Source organism: Drosophila arizonae, chromosome 6 (assembly GCF_054131065.1).
Source record: "Drosophila arizonae isolate 15081-1271.41 chromosome 6, UAZ_ARI_1.0, whole genome shotgun sequence".
Classification (NCBI taxonomy): Eukaryota; Metazoa; Arthropoda; class Insecta; order Diptera; family Drosophilidae; genus Drosophila; species Drosophila arizonae.
This window is the reverse complement of record NC_142926.1, coordinates 221,940-248,798: the sequence shown is the minus strand read 5'-3', so window position 1 is coordinate 248,798 and position 26,859 is coordinate 221,940. Positions and strand designations below refer to the sequence as shown.

Sequence of the window (26,859 nt, the reverse complement as noted above, 5' to 3'; positions counted from 1 at the left end):
AATAAGAGTTTATGCAGAGTTCTATTATATACTCTCTTAGTTATGAAGCAATTCGAATATAGACAATTAGACTCGACTACTTACATTTTCTTGGTTTCGTTAAGACAGATCTGCTAGCGTCAGATGGTTCTCCAGAACCCGCTGCATTAACAGCCTTTACTCTGAACTCATATTCGCAGTTTTCGTCAAGATTTGGCACAGAAGCCTTTAACTCTTCTCCAAGCGATGGGACAGATATTTCCACTCCTTTAATCCATCTGTCTGTGCCTTTTTCACGTTTTTCAACCACATAGCCAATAATAGGCGAGCCACCATCGTTATGAGGTGGCCGCCATACCAAATCCACACGATCCTTGTCCCAATCAACTGGCTCCGGAGTACCTGGCTTGCCGGGCTCATCAAAAGGATTCTTTGCAATTATCGATTGCTCTCCAATTAATGGCTCCGATTCGCCTTCAGTGTTTACAGCTAATACTCTGAACTTATATTCATGACCGGGATCGAGATTATTCAATTCAGCGAATGGTTCTTTGAAACGTCCGGAGGGTACCCAACGTCCAGATTCTACATCTAGTTTCTCAACAACGTAGTGTTCTATTGGCACGCCACCGTCGTCTAAAGGTGGATTCCATTTCAGCTTGCATCCTTCTTTGTGAACATCCGTTACACGCAGTGGACCCTCTGGTGCTGCTGGCTTATCGAGAACGGTCACTTCAAACGAGGCTTCATCATGTCCAGTTTCATTTTCGGCCTTAATAGTGTATTTGCCGGTATGTAATCGCTTTGCAAACGGCACGGCGAGCTTGGTACGATATGATTCCATATCAATATTGTAGTCATCATCTTCGATACGAGCTTTGTTATGGAACCATGTCTTGGATGGTGGTGGCTCGCCAGAAATTTTAATATCATAGCGTATATTTTGGCCAGCTTTGATGATGATGTCCTTAATATTTGTTCTATCAATTTTGGGTGCCGCAAATCTATCCTTAGCAGTCATTTGGTCAGATGGTTCTGATGGCTTACTATGACCGGCTTTGTTAACTGCTTTAACACGAAATTGATATTTTGTGCCTTCAATTAAATCATTAACACGTACTTTACAATCGGGTGTATTTGTTTCCAGAATTTTTTGCCATTTTCCAGTGTTGTTGTCTTTTTTTTCAACAATATATCCTGTAACTGGTGCACCTCCATCGTCATCTGGTGCCCGCCATTTCAGATCTGCGTGATTTGCCGACCAATCCGTTATTTGTGGCTTACCAGGTGTATCTGCAGCATCATATGGATTTTTGGCAGTAACTGGAATGTCAGTTACTAGTGGCTCAGATTCGCCTTCAGTATTAACAGCTTTAACACGGAATAAGTACTCTTTGCCTTCAGTAAGGCCAGTTACATCAGCCTCCGGAATTTTAGTCGTTAGGACAGGAACCCACCGGCCTGTTTCCGTATCCATACGCTCAACTACGTAATGCTCTATGGGCTCGCCGCCATCATCATCAGGCTTTTCCCATTTCAAATGTACCTTCTCAGCCGTCACATCGGAGACGGCTAATGGTCCTTTTGGCTTACTTGGTTTACATAATACCTCTAGCTCGACCTCAACTGAGTCCACTCCAGAATCATTTTTAGCTGTAACTATGTAAATACCTTTATCTGCACGTTTAACTTTGGGCATGATAAATGTAGTTTTATAATCTTCGTTTTCAATTTTAATTTTATCATTATTTTTTATTTCAGTGCCATTGTAGGTCCAAGTTATTTTTGCTGGAGGTTCGGCCTTAACAGTGGCATCCATGTGTAACAATTGGCCACTGCGCATGATCTTCTTCTGTAGATTCTTTCGATCAATGTGAGGTTTTAAAAAACGTGGTTTCGCTACAACAGATTTGGAAACATCGCTGGGATCACTTGGGCCGGCTTTATTAACAGCGACCACACGGAACTCATATTCATGTCCTTCTTCAACAGCGGTCACAGTGCCCTTAGTCTTGTCACCGGGAACTGTAGACGCATCTACCCAGGCGCGACCTGACTTATCACGCATTTGTATTATGTATTTTTGAATAGGAGCACCTCCATCGTTTTTGGGAGGATCCCATGCTAAATCAACAAAGTCCTTGTCCCAATTGGTTGGCTCGGGTCGACCTGGTTTATCTGGCTCATCATAGGGATTCTTCGCAATAATTGGCTTTTCTGTTTCCAAATCTTCAGACTCGCCCTCTTTATTGACAGCGCGTACACGGAACTTATAGGGCTTGCCTTCGTGTAAGCCAATAACCTTAGCTTCAGGCTCGGAACTTTTGCCGCATGGTAGCCATTGCCCAGTATGTGGATCCAGTTTTTCTATTTCGTAATAGTCAATTGGAGCCCCACCATCGTCTTCAGGCTTTTCCCACTTCAGCTTACAGCTGTGTTTGGTAATATCATTAACTTGCAACGGACCCTTAGGTTTACCTGGTTTGCCAAGTACAGTCACATCTAATTCAGCAACATCTTCTCCCACTTCATTTGTTGCCTTAATGGTATATTTGCCACTTTGTGGCCGTTTGGCTCGCATAACAAAGAATTTGGTATTATAATCAACGTTGTCAATGTTAATACCTTCTTCATCACTAACCACAGGTAATCCATTAAACAGCCATTCCACCTTCGGAGCTGGCTCACCTCTTATATTAATATCTAAGCTGATAGACAAACCAGCTTTCACAATAACAGGCTTTAGGTTTGTTCTGTCTATATGGGGCTTCACTGTAACAAATAAAAATCAATACATAAGTATTACAATGTTAAATATAAACTTTTAAAAAACCTACGGAAACGTGGTTTGGCAGTATGCCAATTAGTTTGTTCTGATGGTTCCGAAGGACCAGCTTTGTTTATAGCACGAACGCGGAATTTGTACTGCTGGCCCTCTTCCAGTTTTTTTATGACTCCCTTGCAAATAGGACCCTCTGTTTCTACTGCTTTAACGAACTCTCCCGAATCCTTGTCCATGACTTCAATTATATAATTTGTAATGGGCGAACCTCCATCCCGAATTGGTGGTTCCCATTTTAGTTTTACATGATGCTCATCCCAATCTTCAAGTTCTGGTAGTCCAGGTGGTGAAGATATATCAAATGGATTCTTAGCAGTAATAGCCGAATCAGTTTCGAGTGGCTCTGAGTCACCTTCTTCATTAATGGCCTTTACTCTGAACTGATAACGATGATTAGGATCCAAGTTTTTGACATCGAGCTCTAACTTTTCAGGATCAATAGTTCCTACAGGTACCCATTTCCCAGTCGCTGTATCCATTTTTTCAACAGCATAGCCTGATAGGGGGACTCCGCCATCGTCTTTAGGTTTTTTCCACTTAAGCTTACAGCCTTCTTTATGTATATCCGAGACTTCCAAGGGTCCTTCGGGTTTTCCTGGCTTATCCAATATAATGACTTCGACTTCAGCTTCGTCAATACCATTCATATTCTCAGCTTTAAGCTTATAAAATCCAGTATCTTTCCGTGATGTATCCATTAACATAAGTTTCGTGTTGTAATCCTCGTTATCCAATCGTAACTGTCCACTGGGTGTTACTTCCTTTTCCTTGCAGAACCATGTCAGAGTGGGGGCTGGCTCACCTTTAACATCAACATCAAACTTAACAGTCTGACCAGCTCGTACTTTAACAGACTTCATTTTCTCGCGATTTATGGATGGCTTAACTAAAATGTGTTCAATATTATTTTAAATTGATTGTTTGACGCTCAAAATTATATATAAGTTTGGGAAAATTATATAATGTAGTGAAAACAATTTTGGCTCAACATAAAAACAAGCAATTGCATATACGTACCAGAAATGAAATAAAAAACAACTATAATATAAATTAGCAAATAAGCGATTATATTCACATTTTCCCAAAAAATAAGCAAAAGTATGTCCCCATTTTTTCTTTTTGGATTTTATGCAAAAAGTGGTATGACTGACAATAAAAATTCTTACGATTTCTCGGTTTCGCCAAATGAGGCTGTGTTGCATCGCTGGGCTCACTAGGACCGGCCTTATTGATAGCACGAACACGAAATTGATAGACATTTCCTTCGGTAAGGCCGTCGACTGTTGCCTCAGGTGTAGGGGACTATATACCGCGGTTGAAAGATATAATTATGAAATGAATTGTATATATATATTGTTATTATAGCCCACATGTTATGACGGGGTTAGTACGTAATAGAAGTACTTACGTTAGTTGTAAGAATTTCATCCCATATGGGTGAAAATTTATCCTTCCTTTCAATAACATAGCCAGTGATTGGCGCACCACCATCGTCTTTGGGTACCTCCCATTTTAGCTTAACCATGTGTTCATTATAATCATCAATATTTGGTGTACCTGGCTTACTGGCAGCATCATAAGGATTCTTTGCTAATATGCTACCATCGGTCTCCAAAGGTTCAGATTCACCTTCCTCATTGATGGCTTTAACCCGAAACTGATACTCATGACCTTCCTGAAGGCCCTTGACATCAAATTCAGTATCATTGCCAGAGGTACGACCGACCGGTACCCAACGACCTTGTTTCTTATCGAACTTTTCTACTTGGTAGGCTGTAATTGGCTTACCACCGTCATCTTCTGGCTTTTGCCATTTTAATTTGCAACTATCTTTAGTAATATCTTTGACATCTAGTGGTCCCTTTGGTTTACCCGGAGGTGCTAAAACATTAACTTCAACAGTTGCTTCATCCTCCCCATGCTCATTGATGGCCCGTATTTTATATGTGCCCGTATGCTTTCTCACTGTATCAATAATTGAAATTTTCGTATTATGCGGTATATTTTGAATGTCGCAATTGCTTGGCAAGTCTGCTGGCTTGAGTTCCTTGTCGTTTTGATACCATATTATTGTAGGAACAGGCTCGCCACGTACATGCACATCGTATTTGATAGGCTTTCCAGCGCGAATAAGCAATGGCTTTAAATTTGTTCTATCAATGCGAGGCTTCACTGTTTAATAAAAATTTATAGTTTTGTGGTAAATAATAAAAAAAAAAAAAATCTTTTTGTGTGTCACGATATGCAGTAGAATTTTTCCATAATATACTTAGTTATTAATACTAGTTATCTTATCATTGGTTTTTATTTCGATACTTACATTTTTTATACTTTACGATTTGTGGCACGCTCGCATCTGATGGTGGCGAAAGACCTGCCTTATTGACTGCAATGACACGGAACTGATACTCGCCGTATTCTTGGAGACCGGCAACTGTAGCCTCTAATTGATCACCAGGAATCTCTAGGGCCTTTTCCCATTCCAGCCTATTCTTATCCTTCATTTCAATAATATATTTTTGTATTGGAGCTCCACCATCACTATTGGGAGGTGTCCATTTTAAGCTGACACTCTGATTATCATAATCGGTAACTTCAGGAGTACCTGGTTTGTTGGGCTCATCAAATGGATCCTTGGCAACAACGCCAACAAGTGTTGTCAGTGGCTCAGATTCACCCTCCTCATTTACAGCAGATACCCGAAACATATACTCAGAGCCAGGATTCAAACCTGTAACATCAAAACTAGGTGGTTCTTTTTCGCCTGGGGACCGTCCAACCCTAACCCATTTGCCAGTTGCTGTATCCATTTTCTCAACAACATATTCCTTAATCGGCACACCGCCATCGTCTTCAGGCTTTTTCCACTGCAATTTACATCCAGTAGCTGTAACGTCGCTGACAGCCAGAGGTCCTTTCGGAGAACTTGGCCTACCAAGGACAACCAATTCAACAGTTTCGCGATCAACGCCATTACGATTTTCTGCCTTCAATGTGTAAAAACCGCTATCTTTACGCTTGGCATTCGTTATAACAAAATCCGTATGATAATCAATATTATCGATACTTATGCGATCCCCAGTTGTTAGCGGAACGTCGTCACGCCAACTCCAATGTACTTCGGGTATCGGCTCACCGGTAATGTCAACCGACCATTTGTGTGTTCGTCCACTTTTGATTGTGACACGTTTGAATGTTGATCTATCAATTTGTGGTTTGACTAAATAATTATATGCAATACAAAGAATTGATCAAGTCCAAAAGAGTGTTAGTCTTAATGCCACATCGTTTTGTAAAAAGTACTTTTATAATATATGAAGATACGTACATAATAAAAGCGGTAGCAGTGGGTCTTATGCGATATGCTGTAAAATATTTATTTGAACTAGCTGTTCAATTATTAGCTTAAATTTCATGTTAGTAATTATCCCTCCGTCTGTCCATTTTTTTAATATATATAGTCGATAATATATGTATATATACTACCGACTGCAAAATAGTAATTTTCGGTCGAAGCGTCATCAGTTCCATTTTCCGATTTCCCAACTCTATTTTCTAACTATATGTGTATAGTTTTAAACGTAATGCGATGCATTTCAAGATACCGTTATCCTCCGCCATGCATCTTATAGCAGTAGATATTTTCGTCCAATTTTGTATACCCTGAACCCATTGAAAATGGGAAATCAGGGTAGCCTTCTTACTTATTTTTTGATTAAGTTTTTTATATACCAGCTGCGAAATCGGAAAATAAGTATTCTACAGTCTGTAGTGCCCGACTGCAATTTTCGTTCATGATTTTCTTCAAATTGACACATATATGTTACTGATATGTAAGCTATTCTGAATGAATTATTTGTGCAATGTTTATATGTATACATATGCTTTGAATGTATGTTAAGCCAAAATCAAAATTAATTAAATATGTTTTGTTGAGGTTAAGATATTAATTATACTAGGAAAACAACCATCAATCATACAACTTACGATTCTTATGCTTGCAAAGATGATTGTCTGTGGGTTGAGACGGCTCAGACGGGCCAGCCTTGTTGACTGCACGCACTCGGAACTGATATACCATTTTCTCCTTGAGTCCGTCCACTTTGCATTCTGGTGTTGGATCTTCAGTTTTGGCAACTTCAGTCCATGTTGGTGAGAATTTATCTTTCATTTCAACTACATAATGCGTTATGGGACGTCCACCATCCGATGGGGGTCGTTTCCATTTAAGCGAGACGCTCTTGTTATCATAATCATCAATAATGGGTTGGCTAGGTGAACTTGGTGGGTCATAGGGATTTTTGGCGACAATGGCATCAGTTGTTTCCAATGGTTCAGATTCACCCTCTTTGTTGATAGCTTTGACACGGAACTTATATTTTTTATTTGGAGTCAGACCCTTAAAGTCAAACGACGTCTCGCCTGGACCAACTTCTCCAGCTGGTATCCAACGGCCAGTTTCTTCATCCATACGCTCTAGGGCATACCCCGTGATTTCACAGCCTCCATCATCTTCTGGTCGTTTCCACTTCATTTTAATGTGATGAGCCCGAACCTCTTCTGGTTCAAATGGCCCACCTGGTGCTAATGGACGGTCCAATACAATAACTTGGGCTTCAGATTCAATGGTACCTGAACTGTTGGTCAATATTAACTTATATTTTCCAGTATCTTTACGCACAGACTTTTTGATAGTTATCGATGAATTCCTTTCGAGCTGTTCAAGACAAATCCGGTGATTGTCAATCTTGAGAGGCTCATTAGACTTATGCCAACTAGCCGCTGGCTCGGGTTCGCCATCATATTTAATGTCGTAACGTACAGTCTGTCCCTTTTTCACAGTTATATTTTTAAGACCATCACCAACAAGAAACGGTTTAACAAATCGACATTTGGCTATAATGGCTTTTGTCTTGTCACTAGGCTCGCCAGGACCTGCCCGATTAACAGCACGGACTCGGAATTCGTACTGTTGGCCCTCCTTCAGATTATTAACGGTACCGACCCTAGCATCTCCCGGCACTTCATTACCGGATACCCAATCATTAGAGAATTTTTCTTTATATTCAATTATATAAGAGGTAATTGGATCGCCACCATCACTATCTGGTGCTTCCCATTTAAGGTCAGCGTGATCCCTATCCCAGTCAGTAAGGTCAACGGCTTTAGGTTTTCCAGGCTCATCCCATGGGTCTTTTGCAAGTATTGAGTTCTTAAATGTAGCTGGATCCGATGGACCAATTTTGTTCACAGCACGTATACGAAATCTGTACTGCTTCTTTGGCACTAAGTCAGTGATCTCTTTGTGACATGGTTCACTGGGCAGAGCCTCAGCGACAGGCTCCCAGCCTTGTTTTTTACTCAAGTCTTGACGTTCAATAATATATTTTGAAATAGGACTTCCACCATCATCTGCTGGTGGCTTATAATGAACCACACATGATGTTTGGTAAATATCAGTAATATCAACATCGAGTGGGGGTTGTGGAACATCTTGACAAATAATATTTATATCTTTAGTATCTTCGCCTTGTCCATTTGATATCTTTATTTGGTATGGTCCTGATAAATCCCTAGATGGCTTTTTAATCTTAAATGTGACCTTATCATCTGTCACCGCAACCTCAACATCTTTGACAGGCAAAGGCTTTCCGTCCTTTATTAGTTTTGCCTCAACTGGAGATTGCCTAGTACCGCTAACTAGATATATGCATATGAATAATATTAGAAAAGAAAGTAATTACATGTGGAAGTTAGACAGTTATTAACATATATTATACTAAATTTAATATACATATATTAAGCAAGTAAGAAAACTCTAGTCGAAAGCGCTCGACTATGTATTAAACTGAACCAAACTAATAACAATGGCAAAGCTGAATAAATTCACTGTTGCAGCGTCATCTATCAAATCTAAACTAAACTAACTGCTGATGTAATTCTAAGCATATGCTAGAATAAGTTTGAATAAATGTGTGCACACGTACATATAGGAAAACTGTTGTAGCTGCTGCACGTGCGTGTGTTAATTGACTAAACATTTTCTTATTTTTTAACGTCGATTAACTTAACGGAATTCAATGAAACTTTCAGCATATGATCTACATATCCTATTGAAAACTTAATCTATATATATAAAAGAAAGTTGTGTAAAAGTGAAGACTGCTTATAACTTGATTTGGGCTGAACCAATTTTCATGGTTTTTGATTTGTTGGATTTGTCTCCGCAACGAGTTTAGTATAGGGTCTTAAAAATACTGAAAAAATTTGCCGAATACTTGAAAAACGCGGTTTTTTCCCCAAATGTTCAAATTTTTTTTATACCCAGTAGGCTTGGTAACAGTGACAGTTTTGACAATAGTGTAGAAGTAAATAAACAAATGTAGTCAGTCAGTCTACGGTCTCCTGACCTCGAGCAGACCTGACTATTCAAAAAAAAAAAAAAAAAAATTTCAAATCAAAAGGAAAAATATTTCAAATCAAAAATCTGCAAAAAATCAAAAGATTAAAACCTGACTGTTCAAAAAAAAAAATAAAAAATTAAAAATTCGAAATTAAAAAAAAAAAAAGGTAATTATTAAAAAGTGTATTTTTGGCTTTTTATATTTTCGGACTTTTAAACTTTATAAATATTTCAAATCAAAAATCTGCAAAAATTAAAAAAAAAATCAAAAGATTAAAACCTAACAATCAAAAATAAATAAAAAATTCAAAATTCAAAATTCGAAATTAAAAAAAAAAAAGTTAATTATTAAAAATTGTATTTTTGGACTTTTACAAAAGCTAAATATCTCGAAAGTTCAGGTATTTGTTTGTCTCAAACATAAATTTGTGTAAATTATTTATATTTATATTTCTCGATTGTTTTATATGGTTTTGTGCGAGGGCAGTATTACTATTAATAAAAATGCCGCGTCCTAAAAGATCTAATCTTTCCCGGCGGACCCATAATGCAATTAGGCAACGGAATAGCGCGAGTCAATTATCTGACGAAGAGCGAGAAATCGCCCGAGAAAGGCTCCGCGTTAGTACCCAGGGAAGAAGGGCCTTAATTCGTGCTTCTCAAAGAGAGGCAGCCCGTGAAATGGCAATAAGAAATGGTTCAAGGATTGATTTGAATCGAGCAGCGTTTCGATATGATTGCACCATTGATTACAGCTTGAATCGTTTAGTTTGCATTGGTCCAATGGACGTTGTTTGCTAGCATTGTGGCGCATTGAAGTTTGCTGGTGAAACGCCCGGTTTGTGCTGCCTTAGTGGTAAAGTGACATTGCCATTAGCGGTCACCATAGCCATTGCGTTCCCTGCTTTATGGCGAAACACTAGAATCACGACATTTTCTAGCGAACACTCAAAAATACAATGCCTGTTTCCAAATGACAGAATTTGGGGCGGAAAATATTGGAGACGGATATTTAAGGTAATTTACGTTAAAAATTTTATTTTCTATGACTGCCAAAAAAAAATTTTGAATAATGTAGTTTGTTAGATTTCTGTAAATAGTGTTTGTAAATATAACTATAATAACTATGGCTTTGAATTTAAAGATTCAAGGCCAGATTTGCCATCGCATTGGATCATTGCAACCTATTGAAGATGTACAGCAAAAATTCTTGCAAATATACTTCATGGGCAATATGGAAGAACAACTTGACCGGCGTCAAGAAATGAACACAGCTATGAAAAGAGCAATTCTCCATGATTTGCATGCTTAGAAATTTAAACCAACCAAAACTGTGCAATGGAACGCGTTTGGTGATAAGAAAACTGATGAGCAATGTGATTCACGCGTTGATACTCAAAGGAAAATTTAAAGATGAGGAAGTTCTTATTCCTAGGATTCCGATGAGCTCAACAGATATGCCCTTTGAATTTAAACGAATTCAATTCCCGCTTCGTCTTGCCTTCGCCATGACGATCAACAAGTCACAGGGCCAATCTTTGACTATTTGTGGCCTCAATCTAGAAAATGCGTGTTTTTCTCATGGTCAATTGTACGTGGTATGCTCACGTGTTGGCAAACGATCCGCATTATTTGTTCTTGCACCCGACCAAAAAACGAAGAATGTCGTTTACAACAAGGTGCTTGAATGAAAATCCGATTAATAAATTTATCAGTGTATCCCAGCCTGAACAACATAGCTTTCAACAATTTTTTACCTAGAAATAATATAGAGGGCAATGCAACGTTTGCCGGGCCAGCTAGTCTATATATATAAAAGAGAGTTGTGTAAAAGTGCTCCAACACTTATTTGTGATATGTGATGGACCAATTTTAATGGTTTTTGATTTGTTGGATTTGTCTCCGCCACGAGTAGGTCAGTAGATCTTTAAAATACTGAAAAAATTTGACGAATACTTGAAAAACGCGGTTTTTTCCCTAAAGATTCAAATTTCCATTTATACTCAGTAGCCTTGACAACAGTGACAGTTTCGGTCCTGTATAGAAGTAAATAAACAAATGTAGTCAGTCAGTCTACGGCACAGCCTCAAGCAGACCTGAATATTCAACAAAAAAAAAAAAAAAAAAAAAAAAAAAAAAACAAGTAAGAAAGCTCCAGTCGAGACTGCTCGACTAGGAGATACCCTGAACCCTCCAAGCTGATATTCTAATCATTCTGCACTTCTTTTATGCACACATACATACACATGCATCCACACGCACGCATAAGCCTGCGCTCTGCTAACTGCGCAGTAAGCCGCGACTGCGCTTAGGCTGCGCAGCAGTGTGGGCAATATTATGAGAATTTATTTGTTAAATAATTTCTTTTGTAGACATACGATCTTAATGAAACTTTTAGAGCGTAATCATATGGTGAATATGTGTGTATATTCCAAAGCCCAAGTCTCTAGTATTTGAAATACGCTTTTTACAAAAGTGAGGGTGAGGGGGTGAATTTAAGGGTGGGGGGTAAATTTTAACAAAAACCGAAATTGTATAAATTGCATATAAGCATACATTAAAAATTTGGAGACTCTAGCAATAAGGGTGTAGAAGATATAATTTTATAACTGGTTTTCGATAAGGTTTTTTATCGATAAAAAAAGATCGGGATGAGTTAGCGATTTTTAATGATAAACTTGATATGCGCGCTGTAATTACGGACATTTTAAAAAAAATTTGAAGTCTCTAGCTCTTATATCTTCTGAAATCGACGCGTTCATACATACGGACGGACGGACGGACGGACGGACGGACGGACGGACAGACAGACGGACAGGGCCAAATCGACTCAGCTCGTCGCCCTGATCAAGAATATATATACTTTGTGGGGTCTGCCACGCCTCCTTCTGCCTGTTACATACTTTTAACAAAACCATTATACCCTGATTTCCCATTTTCAATGGGTTCAGGGTATAAAAAAAACTATTCAACAAAAAAAAATTTTTTCCAAATCAAAAAAAAAAAAAAAATATTTCTAATCAAAAATCTGCAAAAATTTGCAAAAAATCAAAAGATTAAAACCTGACTGTTCAAAAAATAAATAAAAAATTCAAAATTCCAAATTCCAAAAAAAAAGGTAATTATTAAAAAGTCTATTTTTGGCTTTTTATATTTTTGGACTTTTAAACTTTATAAATATTTCAAATCAAAAATTTAAAAAAAATCAAAAGATTAAAACCTAACAATCAAAAATAAATAAAAAATTCAAAATTCGAAATTAAAAAAAAAAAAAAAGTTTATTATTAAAAAGTGTATGTATTTTTTGCTTTTTATATTTTTTGCCTTTTAAACTTTATAAATAATAATTGTGCGCGTGCGTACAAAAGCTAAATATCTTGAAAGTTCAGGTATTTGTTTGTCTCAAACATAAATTTGTGTAAATTATTTATATTTATATTTCTCGATTGTTTTATATGGTTTTGTGCGAGGGCAGTATTACTATTAATAAAAATGCCGCGTCCTAGAAGATCTAATCTTTCCCGGCGGACCCATAATGCAATTAGGCAACGGAATGTCGCGAGTCAATCATCTGACGAAGAGCGAGAAATCGCCCGGGAAGGGCGCCGCGTTAGTACCCAGCAAAGAAGGGCCTTAATTCGTGCTTCTCAAAGAGAGGCAGTCTGTGAAATGGTAATAAGAAATGGTTCAAGGATTGATTTGAATCGAGAAGCGTTTCGATATGATTGCACCGTTGACTATAGCTTGAATCGTTTAGTTTGCATTGGTCCAATGGACGTTGTTTGCCAGCATTGTGGCGCATTGAAGTTTGCTGGTGAAACGCACGGTTTGTGCTGCCTTAGTGGTAAAGTGACATTGCCATTAGTGGTCCCGCCACCAGAGCCATTGCGCTCCCTGCTTTATGGCGAAACACTAGAATCACGACATTTTCTAGCGAACACTCAAAAATACAATGCCTGTTTCCAAATGACTTATTTGGGGCGGAAATTATTGGAGACGGATATAATCCGACATTTAATAAATTAGTGTTAACCTGAACATCATAGCTTTCAACAATTTTTTACCTAGAAATAATATAGAAGGGCAATGCAACGTTTGCCGGGCCAGCTAGTAAATTTATACAAATGCTTTTTAACGATAAGAAGTAAGAAAGTTCTGGTCGAGACTGCTCGACTACGATATCCCCTGAACCGCTGGAGTTTCAATAATTATTCGCTTAATTTCTGCTTACACAAGAAACAGCACAATCACACACACATAAGTATACGTTTAAAATTTGGAGACTCTAACTTTAAAGATGAACTGATTTCGATAATGTTTTTTATCGATAAAAATAATAGGATGAGTTATTGATTTTTAGTGATAAACTCGATATCCGCGCTGAATATACGGACATTTTAAAACAATTTTAAGTCTCCAGCTCTTATATCTTCTGAAATCGACGCGTTCAGACATACGGACAGACGGACAGATGTACAGGGCCAAATCGACTCAGCTCGTCGCCCTGATCAAGAATATATATACTTCATGGGGTCTGCCACGCCTCCTTCTGCCTGTTACATACATTTCAACAAAACCATTATACCCTGATTTCCCATTGAAAATGGGTTCAGTTATTAAACAATTAAGTTCTCATAGTAAGCGCACACTGCAGCCCATGCGTGTTTATGCGACTAAAGCTTTCTTGCTTGTTATACCCGGAACCCATTGAAAATGGGAAATCAGGGTATAATGGTTTTTTTGGTTGATTTTTGTCCAAAAGCTCTAGAAATTCAAGATTCAAATTTGTCGGAGAATTTTCAATTCTCGTGTCCTCAATTGAATCATTTTGAATTTTATAAATTTCAACCATCATGCTTTTGACGGTCTCCAAAATGTTTCGGGTTAAACGGGTTGAGCGGCGTAACCCGCACCCGCCCGCACCACACCCGAAACTCGATTTTTCAGCCCATACCCACGGGTAGGGACACGAAAGAAGTATCGATATTTTCGGTATCGGATACATTGGGGCGATGATACCGATACTTTTTACTCGATGTTTTGGTTTCGATATTTTTACTTATCAAGTATTTCTAGAGTCATATCGAGTAAAGAAAAATACGCGGGATCAAGTGAAGCTCGCCAGCCGATTTGCGCGTAATTTGAGACTCCGCTAGTTGAATCATTAAAAAAAAAGTTAAAACAGTGAACTATTATCGAAGTCAATTAGATTTATAGTTAAAGTAAGTAATAAAGCAATTACTCTATGCTGTTTATTGAAATATGTATATGTCTTTAAAAGAATGCCACCAAGCCGCAGCAGTGTTTGGCAGTATTTCACCAGAATACGCAACGACGAGGTGAAGTGCAAAATTTGCTTCAAAACTCTTAAATCATCAGGAAACACCTCAAACATGCAAAAGCATATAAAGAGTCACCCCGAAGTGAGGTAAGTAAATATTGTCAAAATTATATATTTAAATTTATAAAATGATGTTATGCTCCATGTATTTTAGTGCAAAAGAAACTGGAAAAAAACAATCAACTTTTACAAGAGATCTTGATCTAATAAGTTCATCAAGTCATGAAACTGACTTGGGAATTCCCGCAACGTCCGTGCCCTCTAAGCGCCTTTTCTCCAAAGCTGGAAGTACCATAACCAAAACTCGCAGCCGACTGTCACCCAAAAGGCTTGACAAACTTCTTTTTTTAGGCGATTGTGTAGGGGAGGAATATATAACTTAACATAACTTCATTGTACTATGTAATAATTGAAAATTTACTTGTAACTTTTACTTTTTAATTTAAAAAAACATGAAATATATCCTAGATTCAATAAACATTTCATCCAAATATAAATACCCAATACCTTGCAACATCGATGCTTTTGATTTGATATTTTTATAAGTACGATGCTTTTCTTTTGATGCTTCTTATGAGTACATGATCGATACTTTGCATTCGATATCGTGTCCCTACCCACGGGTAACCGCGAGTGCCCACGGGTATCCGATAAAAACCCGGCCCGTGCCCACCTCTAGTTCAGGGTATAAAAATAGATAGCCCTTTAATGTATACAAGCATTAGTAATGGTATTAAAATTAGATAATATTAGCAATTACGAAGAATGGGAGTAGTGTCATCATTTTGTTACGGCTTGTACTTCTGCGCTTTGGGAATTACGCTCCTTTCAATATCTAAATTTTTCCCGTCTACACTACCCATAGCTCGACCAATCATTGAAACAATTAACTTTTGCATTTAAGCAATTAATGCGGAAATTAAAACTTAAACTTAAACTTTGCAACAAAATATTTAACATATTTCGTCTTTCTTATCAATTTTTGTTGGTATTAGCTTCATTGATATAATTTCATTTACCTTTGAATGGTACCTCAACAATAACAGGCGCACTTATTGGTCCAGCAAACTTATCCGGACAGTCAATATTGGGGCGGCTCTCACCCTGTCGCACAGATAGTTTACACGTTGAGTTGAGTTGACCGGACTCACAGGTAATTTCGCCAGCATCGGATAGCTCTAGATTATTGAAAACTAGCTGGTGCTTGCCTCCGCCTAAGTTTTTAACTTCAATGCGCTCATTTGGAACTATTGGCTCGCCATTGAACTTCCAGTCGCATGGAGCAGTCTGATCTTGTAGCTCAACATCCAGCACTAGTTTCTCTCGTTCAACGGCATCGGTGTCTTTGAGTTTCTTATTGAATCGGTTTTGATCTAAAATGGAGTTCGTTAGACTTGTTTCTCGAACAGACAGGTATGATTGTATAATAATAGGATTTACAAAGCTCTTACTTACAATTAATGATTATCTCTGCCTCAGTCTTATCAGCATTAGTTGTACACTTGAACTGACCGGCATCAGTTACCTTACAATCCTTGATAACCAGTTTTCGTTTGCGACCATCCTTGAGGATTTGAATTCGCTTATCTGGCTTGATTTCCTCGTTGTTGCGGAACCACTGCACTTCACCTTGTGCATCATCGATTTCGCAGGCTAAAGTGATTGTGTCCTTTTCAATACATTGCTGCGATTTGAGAACTTTAACGAATTTATATGGATACTCGACTATCTTTAATGTAGTTTCAGTTTTATCTGGCTGCTTGTCTAATTGACATCTATATTGACCGCTGTCTTCCAATAAGGAATCTTTGATAATCAACTTCAGATTGCCATTAATATCTTTGGAGATCAAGAAACGTGGATCATCAGATTCAATCTTCTTATTGTCCTTAAACCAGTGAACATTCGCCATGCTACTGCTAACAGCACATTCCAGAGTCGTTTCATGTTCAGTAAATCCTTCAATTTTCTTTTTCAGAGGTTTTGTAAATGTATATGTTGGATCTGCCTCCTCAACATTGAGAAATGCTGTACTGGACACACCTCCAATCTCAATTGTGTATTTTCCGGTATCTTCTACCTTGGGTGCGGCTATGATCAACTGATATGTATCATTTTCCTGCTTGAATTTGAATTTACTGCCTGTAAACACCTCCTATCAAGGGATTAAAATATTATATTAACCTTTAAACCGACATAATATTATTTATTCACGTTTTAGTCAACAAATTGCAAGGTATATTTCCAAATAACCCGCAAAAATTAGTTGTTGTTTTAATTAAATTATAATTGGTATAAAAAAATTGTATGTTTACTATTATAATTTAAAAATTATCAATAGATAAAGAGTTCATACTTACATCCTTACGGAATAGCCATTTGGGCTTGCAGTTAGGTTTGCTGAATCTGGCTTCAAATACAACCTTTTTATCCTTGCCTTCTTTGGCGAACTGGTCGATCAATGGGCTAAGGAATGATTCTACCTTCTGTTGGAACCACGATGTTGTTGTTGAAATGTGTTTTTTTTTTTTTTTTTTTTTTTTTTTGCGTTGTCAAAAATGGGTAAAGATGTCAAACGACAATAAATTTGATATACGATTACTTCGTTGCAAATTAAACTTTTAAATAAATAATAATAGTACAAATATGTTGACATTTAAATTAGCCAAGCTCTAGCTGAATTTTTGTCACATCAATATGTGTACTATTATTATAGTAAAGAAGGTAGGTATAATGATTAATGCAAAATAAAATATTACACAAAATATTTAAATAAAATAGTAAAAAAAATAGTAAAGCAAAGATCCCAAAAAACAATATCTCGTTTGATATAGTTTATATGCAAAGCATCGAATAAGTACATATATATATATATATATATATATATATATATATATATGTTTTATATATATATATATATATATATATAACAAGTTGTATTCCTATTGTAGGCCTATAACCATAATCACCGTTATTATATACTTTTTTATATTAGGCGTTATTTATTTATTATGCAACACAGTCGATTTATATTGGACAAAAAACAATCCATAAGCATATTGTCGTATATCGTACTCTGAACTATATAGATAACTATATAGAATTAGATATGATAAAAATGATGTATGTGTATGTGTTTTTTTAAGACTAGACAAATATTGTATTTAGGTATCAAATTGCAATGCCAGAGGTAGTAACAAAATTCAAATTCCCTGTTAAATTCTCTACGCGGGAGAAGTTAGATTTTTAAGATACCAATTCTGTTAAATTCGGAATTATTGAAACTTAACTGATCTGAGCTTGTTCACTTTGATTGAAAGAAAAATGAAAAAATTACATCAATCCAAGATCGTCAAAAAAACAAGAGTTTCCTTGTACTGTAAAATTGTATAGTACATTAAAATATATATTAATGTATTTTTGTTATAAGTATTATAAGTAAATATCTCAAAATTAGAAAGCACACCTCCTCACGGCGAAACGGATGCAACGTCGGCCAATCGGGGATCAGCTCAGCTAGGGATGGTCTACGTGATGTTGGCGCCTGTATTGCATTACACATACATATACACACATGTTTATTTATAGTGGAAAGATCAGATATGGAACAAACAAATTTATTCTTATGGCTTCAGTAGTTTTCGCACACATATTTTACCACTGCTAAATTTAAACTTTGAATCATTTGGAGAAACATATAAAGTGGAAAAATGTATTATAATTGCATATACATATTTCTCCATTTGAGTTAAACTACATTTTTTCTTTGTTTTTGTTCTTGATGTGTTAGCTGCGGTAATAAAGTGATCTCTTTTCAGAAAGTGAAGCTTCTGAATTTTTTAAACTGACAGATGTTCATAAATAACCTAATAACATAAATAACATTGTTGCGATATAGAAATATAAATGAGATTTCTAATTTCCATATATAAGGGAAAGAAAGATTCGTGAGCTGGCAAGATGGTCGGTCTAAAGTTAAAGCAGATAACAGCCAATCATTAGATTTTACTGCTCAGCTCATTTTTTATTTTTTTAGTTTACTATCATTGTATAGAGAGCTCGATCAGTAAGTATTTAAGCAAATGATAGTAAGCCGGAAACAATCTGCTTCTTACCCTTTCGACTTTCTTTAAAGCCGGCAATGGTTTTTCAGTTTCTTTAAGATCGCCCCAATTGGGGTCTTGTTCTTCTTTGTCCCATTTTTGATAACGACGTTTTTTTAACATAGCACGGAAATCCATGCCGCTGGAATCGGAAACATATAGCTGCATTTCGGCCGAGTCCTCGCCGTGTATATTCGATACAACAACCTTATATTTGCCTTCATCATTGGGCTTGCACTTTCGCATGCACAATGTGATTGAATTTGATTGTCCATCTGTGAGGAACTTGTAACGACCACCTTCAAGAATCTCACTGACTCCTTTGTAGAATTTGAAAGTCGGTGCAGGGTTGCCCTCAATGGTAACTGTAAGGTAGGCCGTCGAGTCTACAAATATGGGTAAAAGGTACACAAAACAAAAGAAGTAGATTTACATAATTAATGTTTACATGATTTATGGTATCTGTACGGTAGGCCGTCAACACATATTGGTATTTAGAACACAGAAGTACGTACACACATGACCCAACTTCATAATATTAAATAAAACTTCTCAAGTCAGAAGTATTCTTGGGGATATGCTGTACCATGGACAGAAACGCTGTTTCACAACCTGTGTACTAATTGAAATAAATTATTTCATTATCATAATGAGAATTTCATTACACAAAGCTGTACATAAACTATAGTGCCTGCAGCTCTTATTGGTGCACTTCGAATCAATTGAACCAGATATAGAATTTAAATAATATTTTACTCAGAATTTGAAACCAAATTATTTTTTTGAAGCTTTGAAGATAGATAAAGCTACACTTAAAGATACAGGTATATACACGTAAAAGTGTTATATCATATGTTTATCATATACGTACCATGCCTTCAAATAATTCAATAATCTTTTTTTTGGTCTGAAGTATACATACAGTTGTTTGTTTGATTGGGTACACATACCTTCAACCACTGAGTAGGACTCCTGAACATCTGTAATGGATGGTGGCCCACCATCGCCAACATCGCGCAATGGAGTAGATGGCTTATTAATAAGATCTTCCAAGTCCTGTACACTAGGTCTACGCACATCAATTGAGGGACGCCTCCGCTTTTATGGTAAATTATACGATGGTTATGGGGGCGATCAACAAGTAGGTTGACAAAATACGACAAAAAATATAAACAGAGAAAAATATACATAGTTAACACATACTGCTTTTGTTATCCACATGATCTGTTTTTTGTAAGTACATTTGCAGATTCAAGTCGTAAACATTGTGTGTTATGCACTCGTCTAAAATACAGATTATATACAAAGTCAAATTTTCAAAACTCATACTTAGGAAAAGGATAAAAGATTTTAAATGATGCCAACTACTGAACTAAACATAAACATCATATTAAATAGTATGGCGGATCATTAAATAATAAATACTATATAAGAGACACATTAAAATGGCTGTGATAAGATGAATATGGGGAAACTAAAAACAACTACAAATACAATAAATATTAATGGTGAATATAAATGAAAGTTAGTAGAACTGTGAATATACTTCGTTAATTACTGATATATATATTTTTATCAATTATGGTTTTTAATTACAATTCTTTTGGGTTGCATCTACATAACTGTAGGTAACTAAGTTTACTTCTTTATTCTTATTCCACTCATTTTTTTATTTATTTGCTTTTTAAAGGCAGATTCTCGAAAATGGAATCTTTTTTGTCTGTATTATTTACATTTGAAAGGTTGAACTTCGCGTCATTCGTCACGAAATTGAAATATGTACACTATACAGAACTATAAAAATGCATGTAATATAATATGATATAGAATATATAGCTATATATCATTTAGGTAACTGTTGCTTTAATATTTACAAATATGTGTCTTAAGTGTTATGTACGCTTTTCATATTACAAATAAATACTAATTAATACTTGTTCAAAAATTGCTGTTCATTTTATGTTCAGATTCCGAATTGATTTTTTCCCAGTGTGGCGAATTGAAATCTTAGCAGGAACACTGAGACGTATCTTTAAAACAAGTATATAAATCTCGTGATTATCCAAATTCATAATCAAATTCAGGCTGGCTGTGAACGAGTATTACATAGTCGGATATATCCGACTGCGTAGTTTTAAAAAATTCTCTTTTTTCAAATCAGTCAACAACAAAAATAACTCAAGCGTAAAATAAATGAAAATAAATATGTGATCATTGGATCGCAATTAAAGACCTGTTTTGCATCGCCCATTTCGCCGGGTCGCTGTTGTTTTTGCTATCGAAATCAGAAAAAGGATATATTTAAATGCCCGATTGTAATTAATAAGTATACCCATATATATTACATGCATTGAGTGAGGGGCAGATATAAATTTTAACAACTGTAAAATCATTTTAATAGCATTTTCATGTTTCTTGACGAGAAGCTCATTAATATCCATGAGTCGAATTGATATGTAGCAACTTTTTTATTACTTGTAAAATAAGAAGAAAATTATATGCAAATATCGAAATACAAAGATTAATTGAAAATAAAGGCAAACAATGTGACAAATGTTATATGGAGATGTTTGGCTATTTATTTTGATTTATTAATTAAATTATTTTTCGATATTTTTATTATGCCTCAAAATCATGCAGCAACCTAAACTTCTTTAGTTCTAATTTACTTTTGGTAAAATGAAAATATTTTCGCAGAATGTTCTTAAATAAGTAGAATTTATAATTGATTAAAACAAATATTCATGAAGTGCATATCTTGCTCTAAAAGGAATCGTGAAAAATTAATGAATGTATATATAATATTTTTTATATATTTTTTTTTTATATAGTTGTTTAGAGTTATAAAGATTTACTTAGTTCGGTAGGGGATTAGCAAACAACATGTAATAAGGATAAGAATATAGAGTTTAATTATTCATATTTCCTGATTACATTTTTAGAGTGGAGAAAATGTTTAAACTTATACTTTAATTCGTTTTTTTTTTTTTTTTTTTTTTTTTTTTTTTCATGGGTTATGTTAGGGGTTTTATTGATGTTTGCTTTTGTCATTCGTTTCATAATATTTGCATGATTTGATATAATATATAAGAGTATTACTATTTGTAATTTGTTTTTTGTGATAAACAAATTTTCGAGATCGAGTTTGCAACTCATATGCAAGTGATGTAGTAAAATGTTTTCAATTGCGGTGCAGTTTCTAAGAAATTGAGATTTTTCGAGTATCTCAGAAAAAATTTTTTGTTAAGTTAAATGTAACCAAACACTACGAATGAATCGACAAACACAACTAACTCTCACCTGTCCTTCACCAACCTCGCCTGGCCTCAACAACTGTAATATTGGGTTTAAATCAAATTAAAAAGGCTGGACATTCAATTGCATTTCATATTATTAGTTAACTTATTTCGTGATCGCACTTTATTCTGATCTGCCTATTTTGCGTAACATAATATACAATGTGTGTGAAAAAATGTATTGGGAATTGAGGTTGAGGTTTAGTCAATTGCGAAATTTCCGCTTGAAGATCGCTGTAAGAATAATTCCATATACGCAGATAATGTGTACATTCTCTTTTCCGACCTTACTATATCCTAGAATTAAGAAACTCGAATATTACGCGAAGATGCTGCACCCGATTATATGTGTATTCATGTTTTCACTCGAGACAGACAAAACTGACTGATGTTTCATTCAGCAAGAGTTAAATTTTTAGCATCTTGACGCCAGCGACCATGATACGATATTTTCCTAAGTGCATATTATGTAAATTCATTGCAGCCGTTCACTTCGATCTAATCGTTTTACATATATATAGATAGGTATTCATGAATATACATGCATATATTTCTTTTTCACAGTGCCAAATAAATTTATATACTCCGTTTGACGTCATCTCATCTGAAAACATGTGCAGCTTCAACCAAATATTATGTGCATTCAATTTTCTAAAAAAATGTCGCATATGCGAAAGAAATATTTATATGTATTTGATCTTTACAATCTCACGAGCGTACTATTATTAGCACTCGAAAATAGACAAGGAGAAGGCCATTCACGTATATACTTAGTGTGTACCATGCACATACAACGACTAAAAATCATTAAAATGATTTTTTTAATTATTAAAATGATTTTAATTCGTTCGTAATAAAGTTCAGGTGCAGCTGCAGCTTTGAAATCATTTTATAGAATTAGGAGATTAGTTCAAAAAGTTTTTAATAAATATTTATAATATGAAATACTTTTTAAAATATGAGTACTCTTTAAGTAATCTTTAAAGATCAATCTAACACCCCTGGCTACATCGTTAAAAGTTTTTGACAAAAAAATTTAAAAAATAATAAAATATAAATATTTATGCATAAAACCATATGCATTTATCTCAAAAGCATATAGTAATATTGTGTACAATTTGAGCATATTTGGAATGTCTTACCCGTGTATCCATTACTTCGCCGGGGCGGAGTTTCTTCTGCGATATTTGTTTGTATTTGTTGAGTGGCATATACATATACATAGACATATATGTGCATGTAGGTGTGGGTGTGCGTGTGTGATTGTGGTTGTGGTTGTGGGTTGGTTGAGGGCGGTGAAGATGACATTTGAGTATTTGTTTCATGTTGTTCGGTGACGTTGCGTTCAGATGCGGGCACAATCAAATGGACACCAATGGGATTCGGTTTTTTTCGTAGAAAAAAGTATTTGTTTATATATTGTTGTGGTGTTGTTGTTGTTGTTAAGTGGATATAATCATATATCGTACATAAAGAAGAGGGCACAGGAAATATATATGTGGGATTACAAATATGTATTATTTACACTGACACGTAAAAAATTATGTATTACACATTAATCAGTTAGGGACAATAAAATACTGTAGTATCATCAACCAAATTGTTTACAATACATTTCTCATACAGATGGAATAAAAAACGTTCAATCTAGCAGTAATTTCTATCTGTATAAATAGTTAAAAAATTACACTGCAATTTATATAAACATATTTTTTTCTAATAATATGTTAAAATAGGAATTCTAAATAAAGCAAGGTAAAATGATTCGATAGCTTGAGAGATTGTAAAGAAAATATAAGAGAAGCGATATTTTGTAAATTTAGAGCTCAGCATTTAAATACTACACTATTTCAATGCGATATTGCTTGTCTGATTTAAATTGGCGTCATCAAACTACAATCATATTGTAAATTGCTCAAATATATTGATATTTAAACAATTGTACATTATTAGATCATTGCTTTTGGAAACTTTATTTTTTGCTTTTCGTAGCTTTTAATTAGTTTTAATAATTAATTACCTCGTCATTAATGATAAGCGATGGTCGACGACCTGTATCGGCTGGGGGAACTAGTGAGCCGCGTCGACTTGGAGGCTCCGGTGCTAGGGACGGGCGTTTCTCCCGTATCACCTCTATCTTTGGTGGCTCACCAGGTGCTGGAGGCTGCATTTTTGGTACCTTCGGCTTGTCGTCCTAAATACAAAAATGTATTATTAAATAAAAGATTTTTGGTCTTGGACTGTCTTGGGCTTTCCGTTGGGCATATTCGATAAATCTGCATCCATTAGGATGCAGCATTATGATTGCAAGTCTTGTATTTTTGTCATATATATATTTGCTAAGTGGAGATGGGAAGAGGACTGCTCATAATACGAACCGAAATTACGGTCACCCTAATGGATGCTGCCATTTTTGATAAAGAGTAATCCTTTCCGTATTCGGTAACTTAATTGGGTACAATAAATTGGGAACACAAATGCTTTAAGAGTACATTGCGTATGTTTTTGACGTTGGTCTCTGGTATACTTGTTTCTTCGTTGCTTCAAAATATAATGTGATAAAAATTGGTCAAGAACGACATGAAGCGACAGATACTAAGCATTTGGATGGGTGTATATGGTATGTTTATGAGATATATATTTTTCACAAAAGCTTTCACCACATTAAAATATAAAAATATAAATAAAATATGTACATATTGTATAGTAAATTTGTGTATATAGAACATATAAATATACATCATAATTGTGTACCTCAAAACATATGTGTAACAGATATGTGCCTGGGCATATATCTATTTAAATAGTTTCTAATATAAAAGAATATGTTAGGTACACGGAAAACAAAAATATAAAAAATATAAACCTTTATTAAACATTTATATATATATATACGGATGCTTTTGTGCATTTGAGTAGCAAATGTTATATTTTTGATCTTTTGATCTTTATGACATAAATATATATACATATATATATACAGTGAGTAACATTAACATTCGGTTTTAAAATTTTCAAATTCAACCGCCCATAAAGCATGTAATATTAGTTGAAATTAAAAAAGTGAAAATGCTAAGATTGTAGATTGAAGAATTACCTCTCCGATGAGGTATATATCAATATAGTATATTTAATATAACTAACAAAAATTATACATAAACCGGGACAATGACCCTAAACAATAGCCCAGAAAATCGAGTCCTGGCTACTGTTTAGTTACCCAAAACTTTTGGAAACACCTCCCCAGCCCCCAGACCTGACCTCTATCAACAAATTTTGGAGCCAAGTAGACTGCCAAGGTCACAAAACATTGATATTTTCAATATCTTACTTAAAGACATGGCTAAGGGAAGAGTGGGCCAAAATCGGCTCCAAGGACACAACAAAAATTATAACCGGTATACAAAAACATCTAAGGGACACTCTAAAATATAATAGATTTCATACCAAATGTTAAATGTGAACCATTTTTAATAGAACTCGAATTATGTCAGTTGATGAAGAAAAAACCGAATATTAAAGTAACGCCAAACTTTTTGAAGTTGTAATATAAAAAAAACGAATATTCATTTTAGACACTGTATATCTGTCATTGATTGATTGTATGAGAATGGATTTACCTTTTGATTTGTGGCGGTTAGTTTCACTTCAGGTGGGTCTTGGTCCGGGGTATTAACAACAGGAGTTAATTTCTCAGGTTTAAGTGTCTCAATATCAATACGTTCATATTTTTCTAATTGGGACCGCTCATAATCGTCAACAATGGTTGCTATGGCTTCTGGTTTTTTCAGGTCAGATATGTGGGCTTTGGATGTTTTTGTGGGATTAAACTCTTCCGTTGCATTTGCCTTTACCAAGCGAATATATATATATATTTTTAAATAGATGAGTACATAGTCATTGTCAACAAAATGGCATTTGTTTTGAATGCCAGCAAGGTAGACATAGGTTTGAAGAGCAAGCGACAGTACGTTATTATATACATATGAAGTTAAAATATGTGTGTATTTACTAATATCATAACAAGTAGGTAAGCTCTAGTCGAGGCTGCTCGACTACGAGATCCCCTGAACCCTTCCAACAAGTGATATAATCCTTCGTGTGTTTCTGCTTCCACAAGAAACAACACATGCACACATGTACATACGCCAACACACAGGCATACGCATGCACGCATCAACACGCATGAGCTGTAATGTTGGCTTACTATGGCAACTGATTTTTTTTAATAACTTTTATTGTGGATGGACTTTCATAATAAAACATAAAACATGGACTTTCATAAATCACTTAGATTGTGATTATATTATTAAAATGCGTGCATTTACCAAAGCACAAATCTTTAGAATTTGAAATACTTTTACAAATTTAGTGGTGATGGATTGAGGGTGGGGATGAGTTAGAACAAAAATCGAAACTCTATAACGTACATATCAGTCTACATTTAAAATTTGTCGACGTGGCATACAGTTTGGCAAGAAAGTGTTTACACATAGGGAAAAAATTTTAATTTTTTACTTTGAAGCGAAATAAAAGCATTAAGAATATGCATATTCAATTTTTTTAAAATGACAATAGGTAAATTAGACTATAAACTATATTAGTAAGTAAACAAAAATTACAATATGTTTCCATTAACAAAAGAAAATAACAAAAATCAGCTGACAAGAAAGTGTTTACACAACTAAAACAATTAATTCATTATAGTGTTTTAACTACTTTTTAGTTAAAAGTAATAATTTTGTTGGCCACCTTTGGGATCTATGACTGCTCCCAAGTGTCTATTCATCGATTCCTCCAAAACAATGGTTTTCAGCTCAGTTTTATTCTTCGGTTACCTCTTTGCGGCCCTCTTCTTCAGATAAGCCCACAAATTCTCAATGAGGCTTAAGTCC

At 35.3% G+C, this 26,859-nt stretch overlaps 1 protein-coding gene and 1 long non-coding RNA gene across 30 annotated transcripts in view; one reads left to right on the top strand and one right to left on the bottom strand.

Annotated features, from left to right (window-relative positions):
* Positions 1-26,859, bottom strand: part of bt (projectin protein bent) — a 69,750-nt gene that overhangs the window by 22,241 nt on the left and 20,650 nt on the right. For 17 of the 27 annotated variants that reach the window (XM_089472460.1, XM_089472466.1, XM_089472471.1 and 14 more), the window contains 15 exons: positions 25,585-25,812; positions 23,985-24,158; positions 23,107-23,142; positions 21,969-22,001; positions 19,619-19,766; positions 18,681-19,054; positions 16,926-17,051; positions 16,021-16,720; positions 15,585-15,938; positions 6,809-8,521; positions 5,142-6,041; positions 4,230-4,993; positions 3,988-4,123; positions 2,817-3,707; positions 85-2,751 (listed from right to left, as the gene is read on the bottom strand). In XM_089472460.1, the coding sequence (XP_089328586.1) occupies positions 85-2,751; positions 2,817-3,707; positions 3,988-4,123; positions 4,230-4,993; positions 5,142-6,041; positions 6,809-8,521; positions 15,585-15,938; positions 16,021-16,720; positions 16,926-17,051; positions 18,681-19,054; positions 19,619-19,766; positions 21,969-22,001; positions 23,107-23,142; positions 23,985-24,158; positions 25,585-25,812 (9,244 nt within the window). Of the gene's footprint in view, positions 1-84; positions 2,752-2,816; positions 3,708-3,987; positions 4,124-4,229; positions 4,994-5,141; positions 6,042-6,808; positions 8,522-15,584; positions 15,939-16,020; positions 16,721-16,925; positions 17,052-18,031; positions 18,110-18,680; positions 19,055-19,618; positions 19,767-21,968; positions 22,002-23,106; positions 23,143-23,984; positions 24,159-25,584; positions 25,813-26,859 lie in introns of all 27 variants that reach the window. The other 10 variants (XM_089472474.1, XM_089472475.1, XM_089472482.1 and 7 more) reach the window with 6 other exon arrangements.
* On the top strand, positions 8,517-16,756 carry LOC149268293 (uncharacterized). 3 transcript variants are annotated; one of them, XR_016270744.1, is made up of 6 exons: positions 8,517-9,625; positions 9,712-12,517; positions 14,301-14,446; positions 14,506-14,652; positions 14,720-15,295; positions 15,561-16,756. It is a non-coding gene; the product is annotated as an uncharacterized LOC149268293 (long non-coding RNA). The 3 variants fall into 3 exon arrangements; XR_016270745.1 differs by lacking the exon at positions 15,561-16,756 and having other exon boundaries at positions 9,712-10,241; positions 10,369-12,517; positions 14,720-15,079; XR_016270743.1 differs by lacking the exon at positions 15,561-16,756 and having other exon boundaries at positions 9,712-12,613; positions 12,700-14,446; positions 14,720-15,079.